This window comes from Symphalangus syndactylus, chromosome X, assembly GCF_028878055.3.
Source record: "Symphalangus syndactylus isolate Jambi chromosome X, NHGRI_mSymSyn1-v2.1_pri, whole genome shotgun sequence".
NCBI lineage: Eukaryota > Metazoa > Chordata > Mammalia > Primates > Hylobatidae > Symphalangus > Symphalangus syndactylus.
In genome coordinates, this window is record NC_072447.2 from 44906562 (window position 1) to 44930921 (window position 24360).

A 24360-nucleotide genomic window follows, 5' to 3' on the forward strand; every position below is an offset into this window, starting at 1 on the left:
TTTTTTAAAAAAGAAAACTACATATTCTTTTGTAAATAACATTCTAAAGTGGAATGAAAGGAAGTTCCTAACATATTCCAACTTTTATGTAAAACCTGCTTATGTATAATTTTACCAAATTTTCCAATTGGAGTAATGTGCACTTAATACCCCAAATCTTACATGTTCTAATAAAGGAAGGCATATGTGATGATTACGTTTGAGCCAGCATATTTCAGTCCAGAAATATGAGTGCTGACATTAGAACTAATTTGATACTGTAAATTTCTAACTACGCAGAAAAGATGCAGAATGTAGTGTTTGCTTTTAGTTTATTTATTTTGCAGGAATCTTTGACTTTCCGAATATGTACTGTTTGGAGGTACGATGCATGCAGAGCCTTTTAAAATGCCTTTGTACAATTTCATCTCAAAATGATTTCATTCACAGCATACACAGAAATCTAAAAGAGACATGGTATTTACAAGATTTAATAAGTTTTTGCTGCTTTAATGAAGAAACTGATCAATTCTTTTACAGTAGGGAAAGAAACATGGACATTGGGTATCATAAATAATTCAGAATTGTTCAGTCTCAAAGTAACTTTTCATGGCTTTAGAAGTAAAATTGAGTCATCATTCTATTAATCTCTGAATGCCCAAGCCATGCAGAATCTACTTGTATTAAATATTTGGGGATGCAAATAATACAGGAAAAAAAGTCTGGTGAATGTGAAAACGTCATCAGAATTAACTTTTACAATAGGCAAATACTGTTAATTCTTTCGAAAAGATACAGTAGTGGTGCAACACAGACAGTGCCCAATTTATTCTGATTTTTAAAAGTAACATTTCAGTTGTCATTTTTCTTTCTCTACAGGTAGATATACAGACACACACGGTAACATGGACTCATTCAAGGTCTAACAATGGTACAATATTAAAATAATTCAATTTTTAACTATAAAGGGACATCTTCACATTCCAGGATACATCATTGATATTTTTAGAGGACAATTCTTCTATGCCTTATGTTCTTTTTGTTTATACTGTCAGAAATACATTACAATTACCTCTTAAAAGACTATATAAAATTGAATTGCCACAGAAGGTTGGATATGAACCCTAGACAACTGTGACAAAGCAATGACAAAATTTAAGGAAACAGTGATTTATTTGCATAATTAAAAAGTACTAAAATTGAGACCAGCTCCTTAAAAATTAAACTGCTTATCACACTTCCCATTTCTTCCAGGGAAATAAACAAATTAGCAACACTTTCCCCACCATCATTATTAATTTGCTCTAAAACTACATTTTTACAATGCATTTCTTTGTTTCTTTAAAGCCCCCTGCCTCTACTCTCTTCCAAACAAAGTCAATATCAATTCAAAACATTTTACAATGCTTAAAAAGTTTCTGGCTCCTCTATTACCATTTTAAACTTTTAAAAACTACTCCAAAATTTAAGGGGCAATGTACTTTAACAAAATAGCAAACGTGCTTTCTAAAATCCCAGTTTACAAAATAGCGAAATAATGTAAAATGTATAGTCAGGCCTATATGTTACCAGATACATCAAACTAGTCATTTTAAAGAAGCAAACCTCTTACAAGAAACAAGAAGTGCACCAGCTGATCCAGCTGGCACCTCAGCAGCCAGGCATCATCCGATTTATATCCTACCACTTCCATGCCAATTGTCTGTACATACCAACTGACTACAAGATCCTTTTGAAAAGGCACCTTGAAAGTTGGGAGAATTCTTGTTCAAACTGGTCATAGGCAAAAAGCAGTCTACATATGGGACACAGTTAAACATACCAGATTTATCAGTGTCAAGTCATTTTGCCTATTTTAAAACTGAATACAGCCTATGTTGGCATATGAAACGTGCACAATTAAAAATTAACGTACAAAACGTCCTTAAAATCAATCTGATACCGCATACCCCACCCTTTACATCTATCCAATAGACTGTTTGCTCTCTTTTCCTGGCAGGTGAAAACAATGATTGACTAGATATAACACCAAAGGATTGAAACCATGCATCTACTGTATTAACAGCTTATTAACCTTGATGTATTTTCATGCAATAGTTTTAAAGTCATCTACATGGTTTTATAAAGCATCAGACTGTTTTCAGACATGCTACTTTCATTCTCAACTGACAACTGCCAAGTTAATTGCCTCCACTTCAGCATATCAACTATGAATACTGGTAAACCTTTTAGCTAGGACACCAAGCAGTATATATATATATATATATATTTTCCCCTAAATTGTAACTTAAAACCAAGTGGGGTTGACCATCACTAAAGAGATATGAAACCATACAAAGGCAAAGGCATATTACAGAACAGTAGGACGGCTAGACTGTTATTGGAGACAGAGACCAGTGTTACAAAAACCTTTAAAGAACGCTGTTTTGGGGACCATGCTTTTAAGCCCATCTGCTTTCTCACCGTTATTTTCACAGTTTTGCCACAGTTGTTGTATGAGAGATGTTTTTATCAGTGTTAATTACCACGCTTCCTTTGGGAGACTAGTGGATGTATTTTGGGGAATTTTTCACATATGAAAAAATGTTTTCAAAGCTGTAGGCAGAGTGTGAAATGATTCTGATGGAAAACTATGATGAGTTATTATGCCTTTGGTTTCATTATGCTATTAAGAGCAGCTTGTTTTTCCAGGTCTGCCAGAGATTACTGCTAAATTAGAAGCAGGGCGGGGTGTGTGAGTGTGTGTGTGTGTGTGTGTGTGTGTGTGTGTGTGTGTGTGTGTGTGTGTATGGGGGTTGGGGGAGAAACCTGATGGGAGCGTCTATGGATATTCCTAAGACGATATCCCTCAGGTAAAATCCTTTAGGATGGGAGAACCTACTAACTTTATTGCTGTTTATACTCACCAAAATGAGGGGAAGATTCCAAAACTCCAATTCTGAGCTAAGAAGGAACTCCAACAATGGCAGAGACCTTAATGAAATGTGCTATTAAGTTTCCAGTGATGCACCCTAGTGAGTCACATGACTTTGTATCTCTTCACTTATCCGCACCCTGAAGTTCTATTTCATAAATAAGGAGGGCTTTAAAATGACCTGAACTGCCTGTAGAAACTCAATTGACCTCTAGATACAGTTATGTTAAATTTTAAAAGTTCTGTTTCAAAGTCCTCTATATTCACCTTTCTCTTAATAATTTTTGACAATCCCTCGTTTCCCAAATAATGCAGTGTGCAACTTTGTCATTGGCCAACTGTAATTCCCCTCACACTGGTTTATTAACATATGCAAGTAAGTTTTTATTGAACAGTTAATATTGATTTCAGCTAAATTAGGATTATGGCACAAAATTTTATCTGTGCTGTAAACATCATGAATTTATCACAAAATTGGAAGGAGAGAAAAAAAAAGGCCCTATGGACTGCAAAAGTTTAAGAACCACAGCTGAAATCAAGATTTCCAAATGGATTTTGGAATGGACTTGCATTTGGCATACATTCACTGTGCTACTGGCAAAGCACAGTTTTACGAGAATATCATGTATAAAATCATACTTTGTAAGGACTTGTTATTTGGAAAACCAATGGCCTTAATAAAAACATGCAGTTAACTTAAAAAATGCATCTCTTATGTGGCATAAGTAGGTCTTAGTTACCAGTGTTGATAGAGCTTGATGAATCACTGTACAAGCCAAAGGCATCTTACCACCTCTGATTGTACTTTTAAACAAAGGCATGATATGCCTAGTTCCTGACTGCTACAAATCACATTTTAAAACATTTTCTTTGTGTGCATGTATGTGTGTTGGAAATTACCCCTGAAAAAAGCAGCAATTACAAATACCCTTAATTAATTTGCCCCCCCCCCCCAAATATTCTAGGTGCTTTTTCCTGTTGTCCTCTTTAGTAGGAAGCAATGGGAAGAAGCACGGGGAGCCTTGGTTTTCCAGAGAGCGGTGACCAGGTAAGTCTGCTCTGGGAATTCACAGTTTGCATAAACTGTAACATTTCATACTATGATTCAAAGTACTAGTTTAAAAAATAAGGGCCACTCAGCAGTAACTTTAACAGTTGGGATTCCACCACAGAAGAGCTCTTGACTTCTGTGTGTACATTCTTTCACAGAGTGAATCCTTTCCCAGTTTCAAGTATCCCTTTCTATCTCTCACTCTGTAGTGAGTTAAGAAAGGAGAAAAAAAGACCTCCCCGTTTTTCCTTTCGTGAGCACAACGACCACAAAGCCATTCCTCCTCCCCGCTGTGCAATCGAAAATGAAAAGGCTGGGTGGATGAATAGAGTCCCGAGGTTTCCTTTTCTTCTGGTGGTGCTCAAAGTTTCACTTTTAACCTGGTGCAGACTTTTCTGAATTCAGGTGTATCGTGGCATCTCGCACTGCTCACAGCGATTTAGTGCTGGGTGGTTAAGAAAGGTGCAGCTATCACAATTCCAAGGAGCCCCTTCGTAGTCTTCATCTCGAGGTTGTGTCCGAGGACTTTGTGTGGAGCCAGTTCGATGCTCTGAGGGAGGTTAGGATTAAGGGGGAGGGGGAAGGTAAATAGATTAAGCTTTTTCCAAGTATAATCCAAACTGAAAAGAAAAATACCACAAAAATCAAGGGAGGTAATTGCCTACTTTAATATGTAAGCCAATTAGTAAATATATCTACTGGAAATGCATAGTTGAACAAAAAGTTGATCTTTTACTTTGTTCTAATTACTTTTTTTTTTTTTTTTTTTTGCTATAAGAAGATGGATGTATGTCCAGAATAGATTGCCCTCCTAGGTCATTACCTGTAAATGGCGGAGAGTTATGCTTTATTCCAGCCAAATGAAAAAAAAGAGAAACGTTTTATAGCATGTTAAATTCTGTCACCTCTGTAAGTTTTCCCTGACTTCAGCCCACCTTGACTTTTCCTCTGTATAGTATAATACTATCCACACTATATTAAACATCTGACTAAATGTGTGCCTTCTTCCATGACAACTTAAGCTCTACAATATGCATATATTTTATATTAATGGTTCATAAATAGCAGTGGCAGTTCATATCAAAGTTTTCCTCAGAATAGTGAAAAGAGAAAGATTCTGCAGTTCATTTTTCATAAAGCTAAATTCATTCAGTATAAAAGACTTTTATTCTCATATTCCTTCCTACATTTTTGGCATTAAAAATCCTTGATATATCAGTTTTTAAAAATGCCCATACCTGGCAACCTTATGTTGGTCCCCAGGATTTGAAAAAGATATCCAAACTTACATTCCTCTTAGGTCCTCATTCCCTCTGGCTTTGTGCTCAAAAAAGCTCTTTGCATCTAGAGTTAACCTGTGATTTCTGTCTTTTAGGTCCCTATTGAGACTGAGGTCAATGAATAGGAGACTAAAGATCTCCAGATGGAATTCACCCTGGAATCTGGGGTAACTGGAAATGAGATTAAGATCTAAGGTAAGCAACACCTTTTTAAATAGGTAACAAAAGAAACAGATCTAGGGAAGCTTTGTCAGTTACTATTTTGGGCTAGGCATATCTTCCACTGGAAATTAACAAGCTGACTTCTAGTTTATCAATTTGCCTTATATGACAAATGTTATAACATTCCCCAAGAGGTAAAGAGAACTGAATTTTAGACCCTGAACCTTACCCCAAGGTATGATAATGCTCAGCCTCAAACAGGAAGGTGATCTTAGCCTTAAGATATAACAGAAAATTACTGGGTTCTTCAGCTGCTTCCTATGACTATAAATAGGAGATGGGCTTGTTTCTCTTGCTTCAACTATTGCTTTTTAACTGCCATTATCACCCACCTTGTGTTTTTTGGCTCATGACTCCAAAACATGTAGATTTAATACAGTTTTCTTTTTTGTCTCATATGGAGGAATAAAGCCTTCGGTTGGAGGAAAAATGTTTACTATGCCATTTTCTTTTTTTTTTTTTGAGACGGAGTCTCGCTCTGTCCCCCAGGCTGGAGTGCAGTGGCGCCATCTCGGCTCACTGCAAGCTCCGCCTCCCGGGTTCACGCCATTCTCCTGCCTCAGCCTCCTGGGTAGCTGGGACTACAGGCGCCCGCCACCACGCCCGGCTAATTTTTTGTATTTTTAGTAGAGACGGGGTTTCACCGTGTTAGCCAGGATGGTCTCGATCTCCTGACCTCATGATCCGCCCGCCTCGGCCTCCCAAAGTGCTGGGATTACAGGTGTGAGCCACCGCGCCCAGCCTACTATGCCATTTTCAGAAAAAGACCTATTTTGTCTTTACCTTTTGAAAGAACAACATGCCCAAAAACGTAACACTTAAAAAAAAATTCGTATCTTACTGTTGCTGGTTTTTAATGGACATGCTCTAAAAACTCAATGTTGCTGTAAGTGTAAAATATACACCAGATTTCAAAGACTTAGTATAAAAAGGATGTAAAACATCTCACTGATAATTTTATATTGATTTCATATTGAAATAATATTTTGTATATACTGAATTATATAAAATATATTAAAATTAATTTCATCTTTGCTACTAGAAAATTTTAAATTATATATGTGGCTTGCATTATATTTCTATTGGACAGCACAGCCTTAGAAACTCGGTAATGTTTTTAAAGCAAAAAATAAAGGTATGGTTTTACTTGTAATTCTACATGGATTAACATGTGTCTTTGGACATTCTGCACAAACTCTGGACACACAAGTACAAACCATCTGCAGCTGCTGCCTGGGTGTCATGGATGTCTGCCTGTACTTTGGAGGTCACGCTAATTCTTCGGGCTTTTCTCTCAATTGTGCAGGGGTCTGAGGAGTCTGCATAAGAATAAACAACGCCAGAAAGAAGTGATCCAGTCTTTCAACTGCAAGAGTGGACAAGCTCACAAGATCTTTGAAGCAACCCACACAGCTGAGTGCATTTACCCTCCCTATTACTTCATGTTACCTTTAGCAAGGGCAGGCACCATATTTAATACTGCTTTTACAATCTACACAGAGCAGTGGTTCTTACAACTTTTTCCATCTTCTTCAATTACATCTTCTCCCATTACTTAGAACAAATGCCCTATTTCACTGTTTTCTACTTTTTAATGGATTAGGGATACAAACTCAGTGATAGCAAATAAATGTCAATGTGAAAGCAAAATTTGGGGAATTATACTTTAGCAATTATCTGATTAAGCAATAATTATTTAAAAATTATTTTAAAATTATGGGCACTATCCATACAGTAAGGCTATTATAATGATGAAATGTGATGAAAATGACAGGTTTTTTGTTTGTTTGTTTGTTTTTTTGAGACAGGGTCTTGTTCTGCTGTCCAGGCTGGAGTACAGTGGCACAATAATGGCTCACTGCAGCCTTGATCTCCTGGGCTCAAGTGATCCTCCTGCCTCAGCCTCCTGAAGTATCCAAGACTACAGGTGCATGCCACTACCACACCCAGCTAATTTTTTAAATTTTATTTTTTGTAGAGACAGGGTCTCACTATGTTGCCCAGGCTGGTCTCAAACTCCTGGCCTCAAGTGATCCTCCCACCTCAGCCTCCCAAAGTGTTGGTATTACAGGCAGGAGCCACTGTGTCTGGTGGATTTTTAAAAAATAACAGTACTTGAAAAATCAGAACCAGCTCGATATTATATACTGACAACCATGTGCTCCCAAATCATTTCCTGAATTCCAATTACCTATGTGTGCAGAAGCCCAGCAGACACTTTGCAACACAGACAAGAACTGTAGGCATCTTAATATCTTGCTAGAAAATTGTTTCTATAAATTTATAGTTTATTAGTAAGTAACCCTTTGGATTAAAAATGAAAAATGGCAGCCTTTATATTATTTGCCCTTAGGAACCAAAGAAAGATCTTGCATTTTCTAATCAATTCTGAGCCCACAGTACAACTCATCTTTGGAAATCACTGCTCCAGAGTCCAAAGCATGGTGCTCAGGTACGTAAACACTCCATTGTCTGAGTAAACAAAAGCAGAGTGAATGTCTCCTTAGGCTCCAAAGAATAAGGTAAAGTTCTGTTTCTTAGATTTGCAAAGTACTTCTATCGAGTCACATACCTTATCTCACTAACTCTTACAACCTTTGGAGTATTTGGCTGGATTGTCCCTCTATGGTGCTCAGATTGAGTTTGAACAAGGTCAGGTGGCCAAGATGACCAGGACCAGTGCTCAGATTGTGGGACACCAAGGTCAGTGTGCTTGCTTGCTTACTGATGAGGGTTGGGGAAACTTTCTAAGCCCACTGAAGAGCACACATACACACTGTATTGTTTAACTACAAAGTTCAATCTACCACCGTTATGAGTTACTAATAAGGGTTGGGAGACATTCTAAGCCCGCTGAAGAGCACGTACACACTGTATTGCTTAACTACAAAGTCCAATCCAAAAAGGCTTGTTCCTCTGTCTCTCTCTCTCTTTCCTTCATCTCCCTCACATTCTTTCTCTAATTATCACACTTACGATTCAGATAAACTATATTACACTTGGATTTCTGGTATATATCTGTAATAACTCCAAGACATTTATTCGATTCAATAAACCTATTCTACCAGTAATTTGTGTTTTACTGGTTTATCTATTTTCTTTTTGTATTTGAGTGGTATTGCAGGCCAATCTGTGCTAAACTATATGTACTTTTAGAAAAGGCTGATTTAGTTTCAAATACAAAATGGGAATCTGCAAGTGCTTAATGGAAAACAAACTTGATTTTATGGAGAAAACTGAATAGCTTTTATAAATCTGTGACGAAAGGCTTACCAAAAAATTATAGAATTTAATCAAGTTCTACTGTTTCTAAAAGTTTTAACAGAAAAAGATAAAAAACGGGTTAAAGACAATTTGGCATATAATAGAACCATTTATACTTTCACCAATAATATATATTATTATAGAACTACAACTACTAAATTTCTAAAATAGAAATTCATTTATAGTGAAGATGACTGTTGGAGATGGCTTCCTAGTCTATTTTTTATTAGAAGTGTACATACGTAGAGGATAAACTGCTTGGGGTAGGAGTCATGTTTTCCCTTTGTAACATCAAGCATCTACATAATTGAGCTACGCATTGAGCATTCAATACATATTTAAGAAATTGTAACCGAAATCCCATTATAACTAACTCTAAGGGACTATCAGTTTTTGCAAATTGTATTTGAGTTAAATGAGCCATAGAAAAGAGTCTTTCAGACCAGGAACAGTGACTTATGCCTGTAATCGCAGCACTTTGGGAGGCCGAGGCAGCAGGATCGCTTCAGCCCAGGAGTTTGAGACCAGCCTGGGCAACATGGCGAAACCCTGTCTCCACAAAAAATACAAAAATTAGCCGGGCGTGGTGGTGTGCGTCTGTAGTCCCAGCTACTCGGGTGGCTGAGGCAGGAGGATGGCTTGAGCCTGGGAGGTCGAGGCTGCAATGAGCTATGATCATGCCACTGCACTCCAGCCTGGGCGACAGAGCGGGACCCTGTCTCAAAACAAAAACAAACAAACAAAGTCTTTTTAGTGTAAAGGTACTTGCAGAGAGCTAGATGAAGCTTGATATTAATGGGACCACATCATGGAATATTAATGCAAGCCTTATTCAATGCCCAGCCAAGGAGGATACCAAACAGGAACCTCCCACCTCGAATACATGGTGTTGGTCCCAAAGACAGAAGGCAAAATGACTTTTTTTTTTTTTGGAGACAGCATCTCGCTGTGTCGCCCACGTTGGAGTGCAGTGGTGCGATCTCGGCTCACTGCAACCTCCACCTCCCAGGTTCAAGTGATTCTTCTGCCGCAGCCTCCCAAGTAGCTGGGATTACAGGTGCACGCCACCATGCCCAGCTAATTTTGGTATCTTTAGTAGACACGGGGTTTCACCCTGTTGGACAGGCTGGTCTCAAACTCCTGACCTCAAGTGATCCTCCCTCCCTTCCAGGCCTCCCAAAGTGCTGAGATTATAAGCATGAGCCACAACGCTGGCCTCAGAATGACATATTAACACGAACATCACCACTGCTAGAAAACCACAATCTGACTACACAGGATCTCATTACCCCAGGAAAATTTCTTGATAATTACTTTTTTCATGATCTTTCATATATATATATTCCTTTGTCAAGTATCTGTTCAAGTGTTTTACCCTTTTTTATTGAGTTGTCTTTTTATTACTGTGTTGTAGAAATTCTTTATATACTCTGGATACCATCCTTCATCAGAAACATATTTTACAAATATTTTCTCCTAGTCTGTGGTTTGCCTTTTCATTTTCTTAATAGTGTCACTTGATGAGCAGAAGTGTAAAACTTTAATGAAGACTAATTTATCAATTTTTTTTTTTATTGCTTCCTGTGACCTGTCCAAAAACTTTTATACCTAAATTGCAAAATATTCTGTTCTGGAAGCTTTATAGTTTAACTTCTATACTTAGGTGTATGATCTATCTCAAATTTTTGTGTATGATGTTGAGGTAGAGATCAGACTGTGTTTCTTCCACATGGATATCCAGTTCTCGCAGCTCTGCCTGTTGAAAAAAATGTTCCTTTCTCTATTGGTTGCTTTGGTGCTTTTGTCAAATATCAAATGACAGTGTGACTAGGGGGTATAAACCTGGGCTCCCTATTCTGTTCCAATGATCTATTTCTTTATTCCTATATCAATATCACACTGTGGTTATTGTAGCTTTATAGTAAGTCCTGAAGTTGGTTAGTCTAAGACTTTTTTTTTTTTTTTTTTTTTTGGAGACAGCCTGTCGCTCAGGCTGGAGTATAGTGCTGCAATCATGGCTCACTGCAGCCTCAACCTCCTGGGCTCAAGCAATCCTCCTGCCTCAGCCACCAGAATAGCTGGGACTATAGGTGAGGCTGCAATGAGCTATTTTTAAATTAGCTCTACACTAATACACTTTTAATACACTTTTAATTACACCATGTCTGGCTAATTTTAAAATTTTTTTTTGTAGATGAGGTCTCACTATGTTGCCCAGGCTAGTCTCAAACTCCTGAGCTCAAGTGATCCTCCTGCCTTGGTCTCCCAAAATGCTAGGTTTACAGGTGTGAGCCATTGCACTGAGCCAGTCTAAGACTTCTGGCTGCTCTTTTTCAAGATTGTTTTGGATGTTCTAGGACTTTCTGTATTTCCATATGAATTTTATAATCAGTTTGTTAATTAAAAATGCACTACCACCTAATGGGGTTATAATTGGTATTACACTGTATCTATATATCAACCTTGTAAGAACAGGTATCTCAAAAATATTGATTCAGTCAGTTATGAACATGGTATATCACTCCATTTACTTAGGTCCTCTTAAATATCTTTTGACAATGTTTTATAGTTTTCAATGTATACATCTCTGGATAAATTTATTCCTAAGTGTTACATGGTTTTTGATGGTATTGTAAATGAAATTCTCTTAAATTTTATTTTCCAAGTGTTTGCTGATATTGTAAAAATATGTTTATATATTGACTTTGCATCCTGAGGCCTTGTTAAATTCACTTATTAGTTCTAATAGTTGTTTTCCAGTATCCTTAGGATTTTAAAAATAATTATGTCATCTGTAGTATATATAGTTTTATTCTTTTCCAATATTTATGCTTTTTTTTTTTTTTCTCTTACTGCATGGGCTAGGAACTCCAGGTACAACGCTGAATAAAGGTGGTGAGAATAGACATCCTTGCCTTGTTCCCAATGTTAGTAAGTTCGGAATTGTATTATTCAAGTAATAATGGTAGCTAAAGGTTTTTGAAAGATGTCCTGTATGAGACTGAAAGAGTTCTTTTCTATTCTTAATTTGTTAAAAGTTTTTGTCTGTCTGTCAGGAATGGCTGCTGAATTTTGTCAAATGTTTTTCCTGTATCTGGTGAAACGATCACATGCTTTTCCTCCCTTTGTTTAATATGGTAAATTACACTGGTTGGTTTCTTAATGCTTATACCAAGATTACATTCCTAAGCTAAACTCAACTTGGTCATAACGTATTATCTTTTTTTATATATTGTGACTATAAGTCAATGAGATAGAAAACAGAATTATGGATTTTTTGTTTCTATGTTCATGAGGGATATTGATCTGAAATTTTGTTTTCTTTTTGTGAGGGGCAGATACATAATGTCTTTACCAGGTTTTAGAATCAGAGTTCTGCTAGCGCCATGAAAAAAAGATGGGATACAACACCAACAGTGAACCCTTATGTAAACTATGGACTCTGAGTGATTATGAGGTCTCAATGTAAGTTCATCAATGGTAACAAACGTACCACTCTGGTGTAGGATGCTGATAATGGGGCAGGCTTTGAATTTGTAGGGGCAGGAGGTATATGGAAAATCTCTGCAACGTCCTCTCAGTAACATGAAAAGGAAATGAAAAAACAAAAAAGAAATACGGGAAGCATTCCCTCCTGTATTTTCTCAAAGAGTTTAAGATTGGTATTTTTACTTTCTTAAATATTTGGTAGAATTTACCCACCAGTGAATCTATCTGGATCTGGAGTTTTCTTTGTGGGGGAAAATTTTGATAGCGGATTCAGTTTCTTTATTTATATATATATATATATATATATACATACACACACACACACACACACACACACACTTATTAATATTTACTGTTTTGTCTTGTTTTCAGTTTGGGTAGATTATATTGTTCAGGAAATTTGTCCACTTTAAGGTGTCAAGCTTACTGCATAAAGATGTCCATCACTTTCCCTTATTATCATTATCATTGTAATAGATAACCCATCTTTCACTTTTGATTGTGGTAATTTGTGTTCTCTTTTTTTACAGATCAGTCTACCTTGAAGTTTATTGATCTTGTTTATCTTTTCAAAGATCAGACTTACTTTGTTAACTTTTTCTGTTTTCTAGCTCATTGACTTATCTTTCCTTTCTTCTACTTTGTTTTTACTTTGTTCTTGTCTCATTTCTTAAGGTAGAATTTTAGATATTCCTGTCTTACATGAGCATTTAAAGCTATAAATTTCCTTCTAAGCACTGCTTTAACTATTGCATAGGAAAGAATTTTGCCTTGCCCAAAGAGAGGTCTGGCTTTGTCCCTGGCTCAAAACCTTGAAATTTCCTGAGTAAGGGCAGTGTCTTTGTTATTTATGGTGGGTCCCTCAGACCACATGATATGGTTTGGCTGTGTCCCCACCCAAATCTCATCTTGAATTCCCACATGTTGTGGGAGGGGCCTGGTGGGAGGTAATTGAATCATGGGGGCAGGTCTTGTGATAGTAAGTCTCATGAGATCTGATGGTTATTATAAGGGAGAGTTTTCCTGCACAAGCTCTCTTTTTAAGATGTGACCTGCTCCTCCTTGCCTTCTGCGATGATTGTGAGGCCCGCCCAGTCTTGGGTATGTCTTTATCAGCAGCGTGAAAACGGACTAATACACCACACCTATAGGGAGTTTATGCTGAGGGATGGCTCATGATGCACGTGTTTTCTGCCATTTCTAATCAATTTGGTCCTGTTTCCAGGGTAAAAAATTTCCAATGCAATTCCTTTAATACAGCTCCTTGAATCAAAACTAAAGTTTGTCTGGCGATACTTCTTTAGTAGACATTCAGGCAAAATCAAGTTTAAAGACGACTGATTTTATGAACCCAAAAGACTAAATTGATCAATGATAACTATACACCTCAGTGACTTTCGGCAAGAAACTGCATATAATGCTGCCAAAGTGCCAAATCTGGCACTTGGCAGTCATCCACTAAGATGATTCTTTGTGCCATTTTTAGAAATCAATAGACTATTTTTTGGCCAGGTGCGGTAGCTCATGCCTGTAATCCCAGCACGTTGGGAGGCTGAGTCACTTGAGGTCAAGAGGTCAAGACCAGCCTCGCCACCATGGTGAAACGCCGTCTCTACTAAAAATATAGAAATTAGCCGGGCATGGTGGTGGGTAATCCCAGCTACTTGGGAGGCTGAGACAGGAGAATCGCTTGAACCCAGGAGGTGGAGGTTGCAGTGAGCTGAGACAGTGCCACTGCATTCCAGCCTGGGTGACTGACAGAGAGAGTCTCCACCTCAAAAAAAAAAAAGGAAAGAAATCAATAGGCTGTTTTTAGGTGTAGATCAGATGAAACATCGATGGTAATATTAAACAATAAAAAGAAGAACAGATACTGTGTTGCAACTTATAAATGAAAAAAAAAACACTCTGTAATGAGCTTAATATACGTAGAAAACTATTCAACCAAAATTTAAGTAATTAGGTCAGGTAGTATTATTTAGATAGAATTTATACATTCTTTTAATTAAGTCTGATGAGATGTTAAATGTTATACTCTCTGGTAATTTTTTTCAAAAATAAGGCATTCTCCACTATTCTGTGTGTCTTCATGATCAATCTACCTTGAGTTGCTTAAGGCAAAGAGGATTAAAATATTAAGAATGAGGCAGAAAGTTAATCTACATTCAATGACTACTTATTTATGAATGAATGAATGAATGAATGACAGGGTCTCTGTCGCCTAGGCTGGAGTACAGTGGCACGATCTCGGCTCACTGCAACCTCCACCTCCTGGGTTCAAGTGATTCTCATGCCTTAGCCACCTGAGTAGCTGGGATTACAGGCACCCACCATCAGGCCTGGCTAATTTTTGTATTTTTAGTAGAGACGGGGTTTTGCCATGTTGGCCAGGCTAGTCTCGAACTCCTGGCCTCACGTGATCTGTCCGTCTCGGCCTCCCAAACTGCTGGGATTGCAGGCATGAGCCACTGCGTCTGGCTTAAATGACTGAATGTGTAAGTTCAATTAAAATTAATTTTTTAAGATACGGAAATGCCAATTAAACATTTGGTACATAAAAATAAGAACACGTTTGATATCTTCAATTTTAAATCATTTTTATGTAACAACTATCCAAAAATAATTCCTTCAAACCCTGGTTATATAGGATTTCTTTTGTTCTTGATGGGAAAATACCTAGTCGCTACTAATTGCTATGCTCCCCTTTTGAGTACACAAGGATTCTTTTGTTGTCTGAAAAATAATCTTAAGTCTACTGCAAATCTAACTTTCTATTCTCACATTAGACCTTTAAAATCCTCATTATTTTATGAGAATTATCTTTTAGGGTTATAGTTTTTACAATGCTAAGTAAATTTATAATGTTAACTATGTAATATAGTGTTTCAACTTCTGTTTGTAAAAATTATATATTCCATCAAATTACCTCTGACAGTAATTCTAAGAGTTACTCATTTCAGTACTTTTTAAAAACTAAAGTTTGGGGACATTTCATTATTGCCACATTATAACACCAATATGGTAAATTTGTTGAGACCAGTGAGCAACATGGTGAAATCTCATCTCTACAAAAAAATAAAAAAAAAATTAGCCGGGCATGGTGGTGTGTGCCTACAGTCCCAGCTACTTGGGAGGCGGAGGCAGAAAGATTGCTGGAGCAGAAGGTTGAGGCTGCAATGAGCCAGGATCGCACCACTGCACTCTAGCTGGGGCAGCAGAATGAGACCCTGTCTCAAAAAAATAAAAATTAAAAATAATAAAAATATGGTAACTTTATGCTGAACAAGTTAACCTCTAGTGGAAATTTCTTCAGATAAATGTGAAATCCCAAATTATTTTGACATTTATTTCTATCATATTTGTGACATTTTTCATACTCACCTTTTTTAGATGGCTTGGGTGGTACAACTGGGCCAGGTTCTATGTTGTCATAAAAATTATTCATGGCTTTTGGATCAAAGTTTCCTATAAAGAAAGTAAATTCATCAGGCATTTAAGAACTCTTTTTTCCTGTTATTTGATTTTTTTTTAAAGAAAATATGTAAATAAAACACATAAGAAGGGAAAAAATGTTTTCCAGGATTTCAAAACTCATTACATAATTCTATCCTCCCAGTGAAATTGTGTTTTCATCGCTATGAGAAAAGACCCAAGAAAACCACTACACAGATGTATGTCTACAATGTATTACACCTAAAGGAATATTTTTCTAATTGTAAGGCTAGTCTCCTTAGGCAGGATTAGGCATGTGGGGCATTTGGGGAGATAAATGAAGAAGAGAAAAATGAAAGGATGGTTGAACTGTTTTCTCTTTCTGCTTGTTTTGATTTTTAATGAACAAACTGTGAGAAAGAATACTTAAATAATGAAAGCTTACTTTCATATTTTTCATAATTTACCTTAAAAATTCATTATAAATTGAACTACGGAAGAAGCCAAATATAAACATTTACAAGGATTAATCAAGTTATATTTTGAGACTACTAAGCAACCTCAATAAAAGTGAAATAACATCAGCAGTTTGTGTATTCTTATTTTCAAGAAAAGGAGAATCTTATACTAAATGTTAAATGTTTCCTACAGATTTATCAATGATAAAAGGTGCCAGTTTCAGAATAGATGGAACGATACCTGAGAATTTTGTCTTGCCACAAAATTTTCACCTGTCTTCAAATGTTCATTCCCTGGTCTAGTGTCTGTATTTCAGCCACATCTCCTGCTGTGTCTCCTCCAAGGTTGGTTTTGGGTCCTGCCTTCACTTCTGTGAACCTATCAATCACTGTGTTCTGCTTGTTCTAAACAATTACGGTTAACTGTAGCCATACTTATTTATAGAAGATGCTGTATGGTACTGATACTGATAGTTCAAATATATTAAATCTCTTCATTTCCAGATCTACTTTTTTTTTTTCCCAACAAGTTTTCCTTACCAAAAATCACAGAAAAAGCTGGTTTTCATCAAATCATGCACTGATTTGCATCTATTCTAAATGCTTATTCCCCTGCCTCCCCCCTCACCACAGAAAAAGGTTTAGATTCCTTCCCTAGCTTAAAAGTTTAGATTGGAAACTCAGTATAAAAAGTTTTCTGCAGTGTGGAAGAGGAGAATTTAGTATAAAATGGATACATTTAGATTCGTTATGAAAAGAGATTTAGAAATGCCTAAATATCTCAAAGAGCTCATTGTCCAATGCAGACAAAAAAAAAAAAAAAAAACAAAAAACACAGCTCTTTGCTTATAAAACCTTAATACTGGTTTCCCTTGCAGGCCCTTTCACAAATGTTTTATCCACTTGAATATGCTGTTTTAAGATAATTTTCTGAAAATAATTGCTGTGATAGCTCATAAAAGCCACAGTGCTATTTGATGTATTAATGGGATCTTTTTATGCTTTAAGAAGCTGCATATGTATTTCTTCAATTACTTGTTACAGCTCATGTTCTAATTTCTAGATCACAAAAGGCTTACTATAAGTATCCTAACCAAATGTTTTACTGTTTGTTTTGCTTCAAAGACCACACAAGTAAAAAAAAATTGATGCAATCTTCTAAAATATAGTAGCAATAGTTTATGTAACTCTTACACCATGCATAGTAATTCTTTGATTGCTTCAAGTTAGTGGGCTATAGAGTGACTAGGCTTCTGAAAATAACTTTAAGGGTACCTGACTAGATTGCTCAATTCTCATATTCAAATTTGCTTCTGTCTGTCGTTCAGATAATGCCATGTCTTTTGGGTTCACCTGCCACTAATCTTTAATCTCGCGCTCTGTTTTTTAGACGGAGTCTCTTTCTGTTGCCTAGGCTAGAGTGCAGTGGTGCGATCACGGCTCACTGCAGCCATAACCTCCCGGGCTCGGGTGATCCTCCTGCCTTAGCCTCCCACGTAGCTGGGATCACAGGCACACACCACCACACCTAGCTAATTTTTAAAAAATTATTTGTAGGGATGGGGTCTCCCTATGTTGCCCAGGCTGGTCTCTAACTCTTAGGCTCAAGTGATCCTCTCGCCTTGGCCTCCCAAACTGCTGGGAATACAGGCATAAGCCATTGTGCCCAGCCTACTGTTTGTTTAATCTTGCCTAAAAATGGCAGTGAGATGTTTTATTATATACTCTTAAAACACTGTAGAACCTCTTAGCTGCCATAATCAAGAAAAGTTAAGCGTGGGGGATGGGGGGGCAGGAAAGCTGATTAATACACAGAATTGTTAAGAAAAATTACACGTCAACTTTAACGTAGCAAAACACTTGTATATAGCTATATTTTAAAGTTAGATAAAGACCTAATTTTTACGTGTCTGTTGGCTGGGGTTCCGTATTGTATTTCTTACATAAACCACACCCAGGATGACCTACAGCAGAGGTTGGCAAACCTTTTCTGTCAAGGGCCAGATAATATTTTAGACTTTGTGGACCTGTGATAGAGTCTCTGTTGCAAGCAGTCAACTGTGCTGTTGAAGCACAAAGGCAACCATAAACAATATGTAAACAAATGGGCATGGCTATCGCTCCACTAAAACTTTTATTCACAGAAACAGGCAACAGGCCCTAGTTTGCTGAAACCCCATCTATAATTTTAATTGCTTTAGAATGGAGCAAGAAAGCTATTAAGAACACTTATAATGCAAGTTGAGTACAGAATCCTTTTAGACTTTTTTCAGTTGTTTTCACCCTATCTAATTCACAATCCTTATTTTTTGAGTGATTTGCCTTTGGCTTTCATAGAAAGAGCAGCTTTCTCCTTCATGTCAGTTTATGAAACATTAAATTGCAGAAATACAATAATTGGCATAAACAGGTTTGGGGACAGAATCAACTCTTGGTAAGCAGACAATTCAACCGATGGGAGCAATATTCATGGGCCTACCAGAATGCAGCCTACTAGTCAAAAGTATGCAGCAGCTGTGGACATCAGTCAGTATATTTTCCACAGAAAATGAAGACCATCTCTAATCTGGTGAGTTGGGTAAATGAAAGTTTAAGAGAGCTTCTGCTGTAGTATACTTCTGTAAAAAAATCCAAAAAACTAAAACTATGATTATAGTTGAATGTTTTCACATAACATGAAAAATAACATATAGAGTTTATTTTAAAACTGAGAAATCTGATACTCTGATTTGGGATCCCTTTTTACAGATATTTAAATGTCTATCACATAATATGAACTCTACTAAGTTTTAGAATTAAAACCCACCAATTTATAAAATATTCACAGTAAATGACAAAAAGAGGATAAATGCAAAGTAACAACATAGAACAGTCTAAATGATAAGAACTTGATGAAACTGCCGAAGTAAAACTATTTTTTCATCCCCAAATCTGATCCATGACCATGGGACAGGGCGATCTCTTTACCAGGATTGTAATCTTACGGATAAAAACTGTCTCTTAAATCTACAAAACCAAAGTTATTGCTATTTAAGCAGCTTAAAATACCACACTATTACTTATGGTTTACCAAATAATCAAGTCTATACCTCTAGATTGAAGGAGGTCAACTTCTTTCAGTGTACAGTCAACATTTATCTGGAGTTGTCTGTTCATGCTTCTCAATCTTGTCATTTCCTCAGGCTAGTAAGAAAGGACCCAAAATAGCAATTGTGGGAAAGTCATTATCAAGCCCAACATTTAAGAACTGCGTTTCATGTTAATTGTAATGATTGGGTATTACCAAGAATACGGCCTTAGTCCATAAGAGGGCATGTTTAAGAAGTCCTATGTATATGTTTTTAAAGGAATAGTCGGGTAAAATGGGGACATCAAAATGGCCACATATAAACAAAATCTGCATATAAAGTGGCGAGCTGCAGTAGTGGACTGTGTTCTACTATACAAGATACTACCATTTTAATCATAGAGCACTGAGAATATTTTGTGTCTATGTTTTCATGGTAAGGGAAGCTGTAAGAATCAACCTTTTAAACGAGTCATGTCCATGATCTTAGTCTTGTCCAGCCTGGTAAAAATCACAACAGTACGGTGTTTACCAGAATTCTCATTCCTTCTTCTTAACAATCCTTTAAGGTAGGTACTAATATTGTGCCCAGTTTATAGATGAGGAAACTGAGACACAGAGAGGTTATATAATTTTCTTAGTTATAAAGCTAGTAATTGGTAGAGCCAGGATTTATATAAAAGACTCCTATATAAATTCATATATAAATATTTTTGTCATATTTTTTCTAGATTGAAGGAGGCAGTTACTCTAGCGCATGAAAACTTCAGAAACAAATGAATTCCATTTGTTCCCCAACTTTGTTTTCTTCTGCCTCTACCTCTTCAGGCCAGCCCACTCCTTAGGCCTTTCAGGGGCACATATGAGGCACTGAAATGTGAAAAGAGTCCTAATCTTCCATTCAGTAAAGCTTTTTGGAAGCCTTTACTTCCCATGCCATTCTTAATTTCTTTATACATATATACATATATTTATATATATGTATATATATAAATATATGTATATATGTATAGTAAAAAAGTCAAAGTTTAGAATCTAGAGGCTGAAATACTGAAGCTTTCAGCACAGCCCAGGTATTAATTGCTAGGGTGATTTTAACTATAACATATGAAGTGAAAAATTAAATATCTGCTACTATAAGAAGACAGAACAAAATCCTATTCTGTTAAAAACATGTACTTTGCTAAACGCTAAATATGTTAATATGCCAGTGAAAGAAAAATGAGGAGAAAGGATACCTTAATTCATATGGTGTTAGGAGGTATTATCAGAGTAACTGAGAATGCCCATTAAATAAGCAGGTATCAAAGTTTAAAATAAGTGATAAAAGGCAGAATATAATAGCTACAATTCCACAGAATGCTAGAGGAACAAAAAAAGTCGTTTAGAAATATTTATTATGGACTGCCTTTTCTAATTCCTATGGGCTAAAACTATGTGACATTAATGTGTAAAATGCTTTGCGCTTTGCCTATCAAGCAATATTCAAATAGTTTAAAACATATACTTGAACATTTAAATTAAAGACAATGTAAGGGCTCCAAACAGTGATGCTATCTTCCTAGGAACACATGGAAGAACCTATCGGGAAAGTCAAACACCTGAAAAGGATTATCTTTTCCACAGGTTTTAGGGAGTTGGGGGCAAGAGAGACGTTTCAGCCACAGTGGCCCAAAACAGTGAAGCGGCCACCACACAGTTGCTCATAACAAAAACATACTCTCATCAGGCCGGGTGCAGTGGCTCACTCCTGTAATCCCGGCACTTTGGGAGGCCAAGGCAGGTGGATCACTTGAGGTCAGGAGTTTGAGATCAGCCTGGCCAACATGGCAAAACCGTCTCTACCAAAAATACAAAAATTAGCTGGGCGTGGTGGTGCACGCCTGTAGTCCCAGCTACTCGAGAGGCTGAGGCACGAGAATTGCTTGAACTGGGGAGGTGGAGGTTGCAGTGGGCCCAGAATGCACCACTGCACTCCAGCCTGAGCAACAGAGGGAGACTGTCTCAGAAACAACAAACACACTCTCATCAACAGGCTCATTTCCAAAGATAGTAGAACCACTCGATCTTACTAAGGGTTTATCAGTAAGATTCCTATGTCCTTTTTCATATAGCTTCTGATTAAACTGAGGGGGAAAAAAAGCAGTTTCTGAGAAATTACTGCCATTTGTCAAAAGTAGTTTTCGTGGAGGAGGAATTTCAAAATTGGGTATGTATAATTCAAAGTTGTTTGTAAGATAACAGGATGTTTGTAGCCAACATTTCAAAATAAAAAATGGTAAGCTTTTTTTCCAAAGCTGGCATAGACCAGCGTCAAAGACCACTGATGTTCTTTGGTGGCTGGGACTCAGTTATGCCTCTGGGACTCAAAGCTGTGGGATAGTCCAAAAACGTAATTAGAACAGGAAGAATGGGGGGGAATAACTTGAGGGAGGGGGTAATTGGCAGCTTTCTGCATATTAAAATCTTATCCTTCAAGGTAAAACTTAAATTTCCCCCTCCTCCTTGAAACTGTTTCATCTATAAACTCTATAGGTAAAAAGCTAACATTTCTATCTCAAAACTCTGAAAGTACTTATATTGTTACCATTTAGCTGGTCAACACTTCTGATTTACTGCCTTATATTTTCTCTCACACACAAATACATATAGACTCACAGATACACCTATCTCATTTCACATACAGATCTAAGACATGACATCTTTGTCAGCATTTTATACAATGCTTTGCAAATAACAGATTAAGGGAAATGACACCATCATGCATCTTGTATCTTGCACTTCTGCTCTCCTTAGAAAAAGATTATTTCACTGCTATTCTAAGTTTCTACAACCCCCCTCCCCCACATAGCTGGTCACAAATGTGCACTGCAGTATCATTAGGCAAGCAGCTTTCTAATCAATTTTGTATACACTGCCCGATAAGCAGTTTGTTTGAAAACTTGAAGGTAGCAATGTGTGCTTTAGTAGCAAAAACGTCAATTCTCTACTGGGTATTCCTATACACAAGTGGGACAATGATAAGGCTAGCCATCTACTGATCACCTACTTCATGCCAGGCTTATTACATACACTGTCTCTTTATCTTGACAATTATTATAATGTACTTGCTATAATTCTCTTTTACAGCTAGAGGAAATCAGATATAGCCAGTGAGCGCCTGAGCAATTCTGACTCCCAAGCCTATGTGGGCTCTCTTTCCACTGTATCATGGTGCCTCAAATGAGCCTTGATGAGCAAAATGGGAAATCTGACTAAGTGATTTATTTCTTGATTAACTTCCTACATAAGTATAATCTTATATATGTTCCTCAAGTTCAAAGGAAGTCAAAGTACAAAATGCTTCAGATTTGTGTGTCTAAACCTCAAGCAAATTTTTCTAGTATTTTGCAACCAACACATATTTTATAAGAACACTTACTATTTGTTGGGCATTGTGTAAACTGCTTCACATATATTACCTCATATAATCCTAAGAAAAATCCCATAAGATGGGTACTATACCACACATTTTATAGATAAGAAAACAAGCATAGAGAAAGTTACTTATCCAAGGATACATGAGTGACACAAATAGAAGTAGGATTCAAACTGGCACCTGACTTGAAAGCCTACTCATGGTCTCAACCACCATATACTGTCCCTCTGCTGTGTACTACAATTGTCCTCCATTTTACACTAGGCTTGGTAATGGAAACACACGGGAAACACACTTAAATGTCTTATTTCTCAGATGTTAGCACCCACATGAACTACCAATTTCTCAATCTGGGGGATGGCTACATGGGGGTTCATTATACTATTTTATGTATCTTTGAAATTATAATAAAAGTTAAAACTAAATTACAGACCAGGGCAGCAGTTTCACCAACTTCTCTTTTTCCTTTCTCAAGAAGATAGATCGGGGGCCAGGTGCGATGGCTCATGCCTGGAATCCCAGCACTTTGGGAGGCCGAGGTGGGCAGATCACAAGGTCAGGAGTTCAAGACTAGCCTGGCCAACATGGTGAAACCCCGTCTCTACTAAAGATAACAAAAAATTAGCCAGGCGTGGTGGCACACTCCTGTAATCGCAGCTACTTGGGAGGCTGAGGCAGGAGAATCACTTGAACCTGGGAGGCGGAGGTTGCCATGAGCTGAGATTGTGCCATTGCACTCCAGCCTGGGTGACAGGGTGAGACTCTCCGTCTCAAAAAAAAAAAAAAAAAAAAAAGAAAAAAAGATACATCAATAAGAGCTCTGATATAAAATCTGGGGCTTTTTTTTTTTTTTTAGTACTAACCTATGCTACATTAGACAGTTCTCCACTTCCAATGAAAAACAAAAAAACCAATATTTTATTTAGCAGGGATTATCACACAGCAAGTAGTTGCTAAATAAAATGTATATGATTAAAGAAAATTGCTATGCTAAGAAAATTTGTTTATGCTCTACAGGTACCTAAAGGTTTCCAAAGTACCCAACTACCACAGGTGGATTCCCATATGGGTTATGTCCTTCAATATCTACCGCAATCAGAGGATTCAATTAAGATTTCAAATGGAGAAAATGAGGCAGAAATTTGATTTATATTAACATCACCCTTCCATTAAAGATAGCTTTGTTATTTTCCAGTGCTTTAAGTAGTTAAAATCTTCCTCCTCACTTCTAATATTGACTATACACGATATTACAAAAAAGTCGTTAAATTAGTGAATATGCCTATTTCTCAAGACTCTCTTTCTCAAAAACTCCCACTTGTTCCCTGTTACCAGCAGAATAAAGTTCAAGCACCTCAACCTAGCATTCAAGGTCAAAGCCCCAGTTAACCTCTGTTAACTCTTCAGAAATCTCATGCTTATGCCAGGGAATTGTAGTTACTGTCTCCTAAAAGTCACTCTCCATCTTGACTTCAAGCCTTCATTACCTTATTGTTCTTTTCTCTTCTAAAATGCCTTCCCTTTCTCTCTCTTGCCTATTGTTTAGGGCAGTGGTTCCTCACTCTTTTTTTCCTTCAATGTAATAATTTTATGAAAATCTGATGAAAGCTATAGACCCACTTCCCATATTAAACACACTTATGAAACTCTGCATATAATTTCAGAGAATTCACAGATCCCCTTTGAAGCCAAGAACCTCAAGTAGAAACTTCTCTATGAGGGAGTGGCTGCAGACATGCTGACTGCAAGAGGCCTGACATATGCCCACTTCTCTAAACCTGTAAAC

At 37.1% G+C, this 24360-nt stretch overlaps 1 protein-coding gene across 6 annotated transcripts in view; it reads right to left on the reverse strand.

Moving 5' to 3' along the window:
* Positions 1–294: 294 nt before the first annotated feature.
* TAB3 (TGF-beta activated kinase 1 (MAP3K7) binding protein 3) overlaps positions 295–24360 on the reverse strand; it is a 61798-nt gene continuing 37732 nt past the window's right edge. For 3 of the 6 annotated variants that reach the window (XM_063634577.1, XM_055267772.2, XM_063634576.1), the window contains 3 exons: positions 19179–19272; positions 15581–15664; positions 6818–9425 (listed from right to left, as the gene is read on the reverse strand). In XM_063634577.1, the coding sequence (XP_063490647.1) occupies positions 9148–9425; positions 15581–15664; positions 19179–19272 (456 nt within the window). In that variant the 3' untranslated portion in view covers positions 6818–9147. Of the gene's footprint in view, positions 4495–6663; positions 6766–6817; positions 9426–15580; positions 15665–19178; positions 19273–24360 lie in introns of those variants that run through there. The other 3 variants (XM_055267774.2, XM_055267776.2, XM_055267775.2) reach the window with 3 other exon arrangements.